General features: G+C 39.3%; 1 protein-coding gene across 1 annotated transcript in view; it reads left to right on the forward strand.

The window, feature by feature from the left end:
* dyrk4 (dual-specificity tyrosine-(Y)-phosphorylation regulated kinase 4) overlaps window positions 1-12440 on the forward strand; it is an 80274-nt gene that overhangs the window by 16851 nt on the left and 50983 nt on the right. The window contains 2 exon segments of the mRNA XM_072562077.1: window positions 1313-1449; window positions 5073-5213. Coding sequence (XP_072418178.1) covers window positions 1313-1449; window positions 5073-5213 — 278 coding nt within the window.

Raw genomic sequence — 12440 nt, forward strand, 5'->3', positions numbered from 1 at the left:
ATCAGGAGATGGGTTGCTCACTACAGAATTTCCAGTCTCTGACCTGCTTTTGTGTCCACAATGTTTACATGGTTGTACAATGGTAACCCAACTGTCTGCCCTTCTTTTGAATGTGTGCTAATATTTCTTGTAAGCTAATTTTGAAAAGAGAACTATCAGTACATTCTCTGATCCCTATTCTACATGACCCTGTCTGTTTTTACAATATGCAGAAAATAAATGTAAGGAACTTGGATGAAGGAAAAGGACAAACCTGTTTTCAAGTTGTATGAATGTGTTGAGTGTGGTACAGTATGTTCTGTATATGACCATAGTGCTGGGAATGATGACTTCTCTCTGAATGTCTCTCCATGGCTATTGTGGTAATTAGTTAGCAAGTTATTTTCCTTGCTCACATGTTGATCACTCAACATTTTAGCTGATAATGTGTTGCTGGAAAAGCGCAGCAGATCAGGCAGCATCCAAGGAGCAGGAGAATCGACGTTTCGGGCATGAGCCACTCAATATTTTATTCTATTACAAAGTGCATTGACTTTTTTGCATCACACAGGCAACTGTAATAGCTGTTACACACCATTAGCTCTACAAATGATCTCTCTTCTTTACCTAATTTCATCAGCAATTGTTCTATTTTGTTTTCCTAAAAATGACCATTCTTAGTAATTCTGGTGAGCATGCGCAAAAATGTAATTCTCTTCAATGTAGTAATTTTATTGACAACATTCTATACATGCGTAACACCAAAGCCACATAATTTATTCCTTTCCATATTGCCCATTATGGTGATTTTCTTTTCTCTTTAGCCACTTAGTCCCTTTAAACTGATCCAGACATTGAAATCTTACTGAGGAATTGAACTCTGCTTTCTTCACCTTCCTTTGTGATTTTCTGGGCTTTCTTGCGCTAAGTAACTGATTGTGTGTGGGATTTCCATCTGCTTCCATTTGCCCAATAATAATATTGGTGACTACAGGATTTATTTCCATCAGAATATGCAAGTTTTCTTCAACATGCGTCCAGGAGTGGAGTGAGGACCTTAAAATTTTGGAGTCCATGATTTTCTAAATGCCCGTATCAAATATTTGAAAAGGACAGATTAGCCAAAAATGGCTGAAGAACACTGGTTACAGATGAACTTTCAAAATTTTCTATATAGACTAATAATCAAATTGGCTGTTAATATGTGAGTTCATTAAATGAAACAATAAATGCAGGTATTTCATTGTAATCATATTCTTTGCATTTTTATTAAGAATTAGCAGCTAGGGTAGCAACAGATATTTGACAAAGGTGCTCTTGCTTTTATGTTTAGGTATTGCATGACCATATTGCATACCGGTATGAAATTCTTGAAGTGATAGGTAAAGGCTCCTTTGGACAAGTGGTAAAATGTATGGACCATAAAGCAAATGAACTTGTTGCTATCAAGATAATAAGGGATAAAAAGAGGTGAGTTGCATGTCATTTTATGCATTTAATGCTAAGATATATCTTTCATCTTGTATTCAGTCAATCTTACTAATTGATGGATGTTTATAAACTGTAAGGTGCACGCAGACAGAGAAAACAGCAACTTCCATAGATAGAGTGACAGACCAAAGAAAAAGTGCAATGGCAGACCTTTGAAAGGCTAAATACTTTAAGTAAAAGCATTAATGAAGCCACACAGAACCAGTATTATATTTAAATTTAATGTGCAATAGTTAAAAACATTCATTGTTATGTTTTCAGCCTTATGAATTTCAGTAAATGATTCCAGAATCACAGCTTTACATTTTATAATTAAGTCAAGAAAATAATGTATTGATAAGTTTTAACTAATTTCTTTATTTCTTTCAATACTTCACGTTATTAAAGTGTTCTGCTAAATACAAATGTATGAATTTAGGATCTCCCTCCAAGCTTGAATAAAAATACAATCCTTCATAATATATGTTAATAATTTTGCAAAGCAAGGTATTGTTGAGTTCTGAATTAGATATAATAAAAAAATACAGTTGGTATTACAATATGACTCATTACAAAACATAAAGATCAAACCAATTACAAATTATAAAATGAAAAGTTTTACTTCTCACAGGTGAATAAACTTGCATAATGTAAATTATGTTTTTTTACATTTATCTTGTTTTTCCAGTTAAGAAAATTTATTTCACTTATTTGGTCTCCACATTCCCATTATCTCTCCTTCCATATGGTATTTTGTCTATTTAAATTCCAGTACCTGGATATGTAAAGAGGGAGACAACATCTAAAGTCCACTTTGCCACGCATTTCAGAACCCCATCTGTGTTCTTGGGTTCAAGTAATTTGCAAGTAGTACAGTGCTCCCCAGATTGGTTCCTGCATCCTATTCCTGGAGTTGGAAATTCAGCTGCTGTTACTACAGGTATTGTTGAGCTGCTGTACAGCTGTAGCTGATAGCAGCAGTACCTTGTATCTGCTGTGCAACTCATCAGTATCTAAGCCTACAAGTCTTCTGGCTAGCCTCTTTCTCTTCAACATATTTAAACAGTTCTGCCCTGAAGAGATATAAGCTACTGGCCTTTTCACCTACTTTTGGTAAATTATTTTACAACTGATCGTGCTCTACGTGAAGTTCATTCCAGTACACCTCATAAGAATGTGTTTCTTCTTTGACTCATGCTTATGTTCCTTTGTTGTGATGTTTGTCAGCATGCAAAAGTTTTCATCTTGATCCTTTGAAAGTAAAAGCTTAAATTTCTGTTAGATTTCCAGTGGCACTTAAATCAGAGATTCAACTGGGGTCTGACTAACAAATCCATTGCCAACTTCAGGGAATCCTCGTAAATGAGTGATCAACTGCTAAAAAAGGAACAACGTCAGCCCAGTAATTATATAATTACTGCTGCTTTAAACCCAACACCCTTCTACCTCAGCCCTAACTGTCCATGGTGCAAAGACCCATTAGCACCTTTCCTGACCCTGCTAATTGATGCCCATAAATGGAAATTAATGTCCACTTAAGGGCCTCATCCTATTGTTGCAAATACTAAGCTAGCAGCAGGCTGAGGACTCACTCTGAAAAGCAACCCTTGGTTTGTTTGCTTGTGGACAACTGGGGCAGAGGTTTCTTTGTTCAAAAGTGCTGCCTCATTGAGGGACCCAGCATAGAAAAGAGTGGTGGGGTCTGCTCAAAGCCTCCTCCCTCCCCTTGCTGCTGACCATCTTGAGACCCTCCTGCCATCACTGACCTGTGTCTGGTCTCTCCTTGACCTCAGACAGCGAGTGATTTGGTGCTTGCACCAGCCACCACTTCCACAGAGGCGCTACTGAGTATAAACATTCTGTATGGAGAACAAGTCAATTTTGCTAGTCTCTTTTGCAACTGATTGCCTAAACATTGTTTTATTAAGAATTGGCATTCCTTGCTTTTTGGACTTGTGCTTCTATTAAAAATGCAATTAATCACATTTGCTTTTTAGTCTTTCCAGCTTGTCCATCCATCCATGTGTCTGTTTGTTCCTGCAACTCCTTAAAATGATATAAAATTGTTTATAATTCCTCCTCATCAAAATTTGGCTGCAGCAACAAGTATTCCCATTTATCAGTCTACCTATATTTTCCTGATAAAACAGAACACTGAAAAAAAGCTCAGTGGGTTTGGCAGCATGAATGTAGAGAGAGAAATAGTCAATGGTTCAGCTCTAGGAGTCCTGGGTTTAAGACCCATCTGCTCAGAAGTGTAACATATCTGATTGTAAAATATTTAACCTGCAGAGTGCTTTCAAGCACTTTCTAGTTTCATGACAATTATAACATTGTCAAAAACAGAATATGTTTTTGCTTTTCTGCTTTTATTTTTTTATTATTGATCAATATATACTTACATTTGAAATGTGTGTATATTTTAACCCACAGTGAGAGAGTCCCAACTGAAGTATAAGAGTGGCAGCAAGCTTTGTGAATTTAAACATAAAGAAGGTTATTTGTCATCCCACTCTTCCCCAAAGGTTTAAAACACTTAATGTCTCACTCACTCAACTCACATACACTATCACTGTCACAATTATTGGATACAGACAATCACAAAAATAATATGATTACAATTTGGAATTATCTCAATTTCATTTGTAGCAAGCCTGTTGTTTCTTAGATAAGCTATTGCTTTAGCTTGAGTGAAAGTCTTTAAAAGTTGAAGATTCTCAGTGAGTTGTGAGGCTTCTTTTGCTTTAATTGTAGGGGGAAATGGTACTCAGGTGAACTTGAAGTTAGAACTTCTTCTCTTACTTTTGAAGGCAAGCAACTTATTACCTTGGCTGCATAATTGTCTTGCCATGTTGGTTTCTGACACAGAACAGCTTTTGATGTAATTTAAAAGCAAACAGCAAACATGGCTGTCTTACCCATATGAAGTTTACAATTCTGACGCCCTTTTCCAAATCAGCAGATGCATCAGGCCGATGAAAATTCTGCGTTTTGCACCTCAAGAGACTGAGACAGTCAGTCAGCTTGCATTTCAATGAGGGGGTATCATGATACATTCCACATTTTTCTAACACCCACTGTGCTTTGATTGTTCCTTTGTCAACAGTGAAGCAGAAAGACTACTTGGCTGGTGTGTGTTTGTTGACAGTTAAGATTAGAGTGGTGCTGGAAAAGCACAGCAGGTCAGGCAGCATTCGAGGAGTGGGAGCATCTTGCTCCTCAGATGCTGCCTGACCTGCTGTGCTTTTCCAGCACCACTCTAATCTTAACTCTAATCTCCAGCATCCACAGTACCCACTTATGCCTATGTTTGTTGACAGTCTATTACAACCAAAGAAATGATGTGTAAATGTCCTAGATGACTGTTAATGACCATTTTTTAAAAATTGGGTATTTTCTTGAGTATCTAGAATGCCTGGAGCGAATACTGCACAAGTCACAGGCAGTCAGTTTTTATGTTCACTTTTTAAAATCGGGTTTTAAAATTTGTGTTAACTTTGTGCCTATACTGGGCATGAGACTTGCAGATAAAAGTTTAGATACAAAGAACCACATAAATAACCATTGTTCAATAAAATGCAGAAATCTGAACCATTGTATGCATGTTTATATTTTTAAAATAGGATTCAGCAACAAGCTTTTATGGAACTGAAGATATTAGATATCCTCCATAAGAAGGACAAAGATGGTAGTAATAATATTATTCATATGAAAGAATATTTTTACTTCAGAAACCATCTGTGTATTTCTTTTGAACTTTTAGGGTAAGTTGCATTTCACTTTGTCACTGCATTCAAAATCTATTACAGCTAATGACCCAGTTAAATAAGATAAGCCATTAAACAAACTGATATAAACAATTTACTCATAAATTTCCTGTACAGTGATGGAATGCCTCAATTAACCAGGTGTCTGTATTACCTTTGTTACCTCAGCCAAGGCTTAAGTTACAAACTAATTTATCATGCTCAGTGTACCTTTATGTATTTTAACTCTTTGGGAGTGAAACCTGGTGAAATTGTGTGAAGAACTAAGAAAACCAATCTTCTATACTGATGATAGTTAAACTGTAGAATCCTTGCCATAAACTATTAACCAAGCAAAATCTGTAATTATTTTAGAAGGAAATGACGTAGTTGTTTAGAAAACAGGCAAAGGAGCAGAACCCGTGTTGAATTGTTCAACTGGGTTAATTTGCATCTCTGGATGTCCAGGTAATGTCACTTAAGCTGAGTCTTTCCAAATAATACTTTCGGGCAGATTAAAAATCGAAAGGGAAGAAGGCTTACAGTTTCACAGAACAAATTCTCCTTTATAGATTTGAACTCTCAGTAGAACTTAATCCAGCTCTCAGTCTGGGGTATTAAACAAACCTTGGGGGAGAAGGTTGGATTGTGGCAAATGGAGTATAATTTAGGAAAACATGAAATTGTTCATTTTAATAAGAATAATAAAAGACACATTAAGTGGTGAGAAATTGCAGAGCTCTGCATTACTATGGGATCTGGGAGTCCTAGTGTATAAGACTTACATAAGAAGCAGTACAACAGTACAGCAACTAGTTCTGGCAGCAAATAAAATGGAATCATTTACTGGGAATGGAATTGAATACAAAAGTAGGGAGGTTATGCATCAGCGATACAGGGCACAGGTGGGATCACATCTGAAATGCTATGTATAGTATTGATCACCTGATTTAAGGAAGGATGTAAATGCATTGGAAACAGTTCAGAAAAGATTTCTCTATTTTGGACTGTCAAGTTGACTGAGTGGTTAGCACTGCTGCCTCATAGTGTCAGAGAACCAAGTTCAATTCCACCTTCAGGTGACTGTGCGGAGTTTGCATCTTCTTCCCATGTCAACCTGGGTTTACTCCGGGTGCTCCAGTTCCCTCCCACAGTTCAAAGATGTGTAGGTTAGATGGATTGGCCATGCTAAATTGCCCATAGTGCCCAGGGATGTGCAGGCTAGGTGAATTAACCATGGGAAAGCGGAGGGGGTAGGAGTGGGTAGGATGCTCTTTGGAGGATCAGTGTGGAATTGATGGGCTGAATGGCTTGCTTCCACACACTAGTGATTCTAATGTTTGCCAGACTAATACCTGGAATGGGTGTGTTGTCTTGTAAAGAAAGGTTGGACAGGCTAGTCTTGTACCACTGGAGCTAAGTACAGTAAAAGGTGATTGGATTAAAACATATAAGATCCTAATCAGTCTTGACAGGGTAAATATGGAGATCATATTACCTCCTGCCACAGAATGTAGAACTATCTCAACACTCCCAACTTTCTTGCCATTGCCCAAGTTGTTCAGGTACTGGGCAGATTCTGCCCTTTGAATACTTTTGAGGCAGAGGTGAATATATTCCTGATAAGTAGAGAGGTGAAGGTTATTAGGCTAGGTATGAATTTGAAGTTACAATCAGATCCACGAAGATCTTATAAAATGGCAGAACAGGCTAAAGGGCTGAATGGCCTACTCTTTTTCCTTGTTATGTTCAACATGTTGAAACATAGAAAATAGGTGCAGGAGTTGGCCATTCAGCCCTTTAAGCTAGCACCACCATGGCTGATTAGGCAATTTCAGTATCCCATTCCCGCTTTCTCTCTAGACCTCTTGATCCCTTTAGCTGCAAGGGCCATGTCCAACCCCCTCTTGAATATATGTAACGAACTGGCCCCAACAGTTTTTTGCGGGAGAGAATTCCACAGGTTCACAAATCTGAGTGAAGAAATTCTTCGTGGCTGTACGGGACATTGGTTAGGCCACTGTTGGAATATTGTGTGCAATTCTGGTCTCCTTCCTATAGGAAAGATGTTGTGAAACTTGAAAGGGTTCAGAAAAGATTTACAAGGATGTTGCCAGGGTTGGAGGATTTCAGCTATAGGGAGAGGCTGGAGCATCAGAGGCTGAGGGGTGACCTTATAGAGGTTTACAAAATAATGAGGGGTATGGATAGGGTAAATAGGCAAAGTCTTTTCCCTGGGGTCAGGGAATCCAGAACTAGAGGGCATAGGTTTAGGGTGAGAGGGGAAAGATATAAAAGAGACCTACGAGGCAACGTTTTCACACAGAGGGTGGTACATGTATGGAATGAGCTTCCAGAGGAAGTGGTGGAGGCTGGTACAATTGCAACATTTAAGAGTCATTTGGATGGGTATCTGAATTGGAAGGGTTTGGACGGATATGGGCCAGGTACTGGCAGGTGGGACTTGATTGGGTTGGGATATCTGGTCAGTGTGGACAGCTTGGACCGAAGGTGTGTTTCCATACTGTACATCTCCAAGACTCTATGACTCAGTCCTGAATGGCTTATCTCTTATTCTTAGACTTTAACGTGGTCTTCTAAGTGTCACAACTGACTTGTTTTGAAATGCTACTTCAGATAAAATTGTCCATATCCTAAAAAATCTTTTCCATGAAAAAAAATCCTTTTATTGTCTCCTTTCATGTTTATAGTGCAAACCTGAAAGTTCTGTAACATATACCATTTCACATTAATCAATCTTAAACAAAATTGGGGTTGAAATCTTTACTCCTTGTGCTGCTTTCATGAGTTGTTGAGTAAAGATTGTGTTGAGCGCAGGAGCACATCAAATCATTTTTAATATGGAAGTTTGTATTCTCTAATGCTTTGAGGCTTGTTAGTAACTTTGGAAGCCCCAGTCCATAATGGCATCTCTGAAATACACTTTTAGTCCAAATATTCTGTCATTTTAACATTGAGTGGCATCTTATAGAGGTCTGAACAACATGGGCTATGGAGAAATTTGTGCCAGAATCAGCTGGGAAGGACCATCTCAACTTGTGCCATTTTTTATACTTTTCACAAGTGTGTGGTGAGATTATCACTAGGTAGTGATGAGTTGCCAATTGACAGCGATTACACTGTTGAACGCCTTGCTGATTGCATAACTTGCCACATTAATATGCAATATCCTATCTTACTAATTCATCAAATAAGCTCAATGTAAGGAAAATTCAACATGAATACAATGTAGGTGGCTAATTCATATCGCAGCTTGCTCCAAACAGCCTCCCTACTGCATTCGACCGAATTGCAGCTCAGGCATGACCCACAGGCACCTCTCATCAATAGACATCAGTATCTGGCATCTGCCACCCCCCTCATGACGATCATGACATCTTGCAGATACACTGTTGAGAAAGCACAGATTGGAATTCCAGGGTGCACTGGCAACCAGCATTCAAAAGATGCAGTAGGTACCCATCTCATAGTTTGAATCTGACTGCACTACAATGCTGCTTGCTCGCTGTCCTAGTACTCACATAATGTGCACTTTCTTGAATGTTTACACCATCCATGCCTTGAATTGCCTTACCTTGCCATGTTGTGCCATGCCAGTTAACACACTGTCTTTAGTACAAGACATTTACTCTGGCTACTTGTCATGCAGTTAATGCGGCTCTGTCCAGGAAATGGTCGGATACCTTGGTAAACACCACATCAAGACATTAACCTAACACCAACAGTGTATGCTAGCTTTCTGCACAGCAAACACACTACACATTCATTCAAGTAAACAGTCTTCCAGAAAGCAATGGAGGCTAGTTGTCAGTCCAGTCAAAGGGTGAGGGGCTGCTGTCAGTCAGGACGCCCCTGTACCATCAGTCACAGAAGCAATGTGTACACAGTCCAGGGGCTTTGACACGGTCAGTCATCTGCTCAGACTGCTCACAGCCAGGTGATCTGTCCCAGTAGATCGGGGGATATTCCGGGGTCTGTCCTGTAGAAACAGCTTCGCCTGTAAGGGGAATTGTGTACCATCATTTGGGGAGCTTCTAGCACAACACACAAGGATTTGGTCAGCCACTATAAACTGAGTTCTCTGTCATCATTTTCCTTGCCGTAGATGTGAAGGGCACTAGAAAATGGTAAAGAATGGGCAAAAGAATGGGATCCGCATTTGCCGGAGGCTCAGACATTGTAGCAGTAAATACATGAAGCAACCATTTGCAAAGTGCAGCAGTGATTCCATCATGTTTTTGCTATGCAGTCAGTGTGAAGGTATGTGGGGATCAAATGGTGGTCAAAAGAAATTTGTTACATGCCATTGAACTTGGGCACCTCATTAGTGTGGAAACGAGTAATAATGATGCTACAAAAGACCAATACTGGTTGAAGACAAAGCACAATTCATATAGAATCAAAGGGTCCTTTATGACGCACATAACATTGCTTTCTCATCTACCATGTAAGTATGAAGATAGTCTGTGCTGAATGCAGTGTAAAGGTTGGGGTTGTGTGGTTGATAGGATGTCGGTGCTGTAGGCACTCTCTTCTCAATGACATTTGGTGGTCACTCGGCTAATGTAAAATCTTCACCAATTTGCTGCAAGGCTGAGCCAGAGTGTGGATGGATGATGCAGATATGTCCCTCATTTTCAGACTACAGCATGTCCCACTGTGTGGTGGGTGCTCAGACCTTATCTGCAGGGTTCACTACCAATAGCTGTTCTGGGATCTAAGAAATTGTTTTTTTGCTCATTCTGTTTCCTATGTAGGTCCAATCCACTGAGAGTGATGGATCCTTCTCCTGGTTACATGTTGGCACTGCAGCTAGGAGCAAGTGAGGAGTGCAGATACTGGAGATCAGAGTCGAGTGTTGTGGGGGTTTATGTCCGAAATGTCTAATCTGCTGCTCCTCGGATGCTGCCTGACTGCTGTGCTTTTCCCGCACCACACTCTTGACTCTGGTCACTGCAGCTGCCAATCTAAGAAGGTGAAAACAGATGCTGGAGGACCAGGACTGCCAGCAAGCCCAGGAGCAGCACGCGATATTATGGAGGACAAAGAGCACTCAGTTCAAGACAGGTTATAGCTGCAGGATCCCTCGGGATTTAGGGGTGCACAGGAACTGCAGAATTCTCCAGCCCGGTCTCTATTTTCTGTGGATGAATGGAGTACAGTGTTGATGTAAACTCCATCTATCACAGGACTCTGTGATGGAACTGTACCAGATGGTGGAGTGAGACCTGAGAGCTGCAGGAGTGGGTGACTGTGACAATCAGCATGGTGTCAAACTTCTATGCAATCAGCTCCTTTCAGGGAGTAAAAAGTGACCTGTGTATAAACTCTCAGTCATGCGTGCACAAGTGCGTCAAGACAGTAACTAGTGCCATCTGTGCAACATCACTCCAGTTAATTTTGGTCCCCTATAATCTGGTCAACGATGCTGCCTAGACAGTAGGATTCAGGAACAAACCTGGGCTCCCCCAGATGCAGGATGTATATACATGGCATGGAGAGGGCTATACGAGGAAGGGTCACTGGACCCAAAATATTAACTCTGATTTCTCTTCATAGATACTGTCCGACCTGCTGAACTTTTCCAGCAACTCCTGTTTTTGTTTCTCATAGAATAAGAGTTCTCTGATTAGGGCTGTTGATCTGGCCCAATCAGGGAGCCCTGACTGACAGGCAAGAACTGGAGTGTCAGACATAGAGTAAATAAAAGATGGCTTGGTGATAGGATACCGGCCATTGTGGAGTAATTTCGGGGACCTAATAAGATGAGGCAGAAATGGATGTGAGAGTGCCATAGGAATGTGATAATTAATTATTGAGGTGAATTTGGTAAGATACTGCAAGAAAACGCACAGAAAAAAAAACCTCCTAAAACACAATGCAACTCTGCCTTAACTAACAAAGTAACATTCAACTCATTGTAATTGGAAATCACAAGGATGAAATAAAATTTGGACATGTTGCAAATGGGGGTGAAACGAAGGGGTTTAGTTAAAGTTATTAGCAAATATTCTTAGAACAGTTAAAAAACTCAACTTCCATTGCTCTTTAAATGTTGTGTAGTTTCGATGTAAGTTTCATGATTAGCTTGTGGTTAGGTCTTAACATCAATAATTGGTGCTTTGGTAAAAGTCATTAATCTATTTTGAAGAATTCTTCAGAGAAACATTATATATGGACGTATTGTCAGCTTGTCAGCATTTTCTCACCATGATTTTTTAATATCAGCATTCATATCACTTTTTCCAAAATAATTGTTGAGAAAAGGGGTTTTGCCTCTAAACAAGTACTTTTCTCACAGCAGGTTACAGGTTTCATTTCTCATTTAAATCAGTTTCACTTTGCAGTTTACTGTTTGCCTTATGTATCTGATGACTAATATAAACCATTATGCATGAAGAGGGCATAATTCATTAGGACAGGAAAGAGTCAGTGTTTGGCAATGATAACCCAGTCTCTATAAAATAAATACAAGATAAACAGCATAGAGACTCCCACCGGACCTTAAACTGAGACAGTCTAATGATTATATGCCTGTCACAGATCAAAGTAAATGCAAAGTTATAAATATGGCACCTAATACTTTTAAAATTTGTATAACTTTCAAAATACAAGAAGGCAAATGTATTGTATCTGTTTAGCAACAAATCTGCTGTCCTGTTTAACCAAGTTCCTAACTTAGTTGGATCAAAACAGTAATAAATCAAATATATGCATAGCAATGCTACCAAGCACTGAACTGAAACCATGTAGTACTCACCAATATGTTACATATGTTTATATTTAAAATATATAAATTTATTATAAATTGATCTTTAATAGACATGAGTTGATAATACTTTTGCCTCTAGTCGGAATGCCTGGATTCAAGTCCCACATAATTTGAGCAAATAATCTAGACAATATTGAAGGAAAACTATGCTTTTGACATGTCAGCCTTCACGTGCAATAGTTAGTGACTTCTCAGATTAATGTGAATAACTCCATGGCACTACGTGAAAAAGAACATCGGTTTTCCTGGCAGTCAATTTTTATCTTTGCTGCTTGCAGGTGATAATTTGATGGAATAGATCAGCCTTTGGTTGCAGGACCTGCCAGATTTTCATTCCCATGAATTCAAGGGGGTTGTTTTTGTGGAGGGAAGAACAGTGTGGGAAGGAGAGATGGGAGATTCACTCTGCCAGACTAGAAGCCAGACAGTGAATGTGAACATTTATTCCAACA

This window comes from Chiloscyllium punctatum, chromosome 44 (assembly GCF_047496795.1).
Source record: "Chiloscyllium punctatum isolate Juve2018m chromosome 44, sChiPun1.3, whole genome shotgun sequence".
In the NCBI taxonomy this organism is placed as follows: Eukaryota; Metazoa; Chordata; class Chondrichthyes; order Orectolobiformes; family Hemiscylliidae; genus Chiloscyllium; species Chiloscyllium punctatum.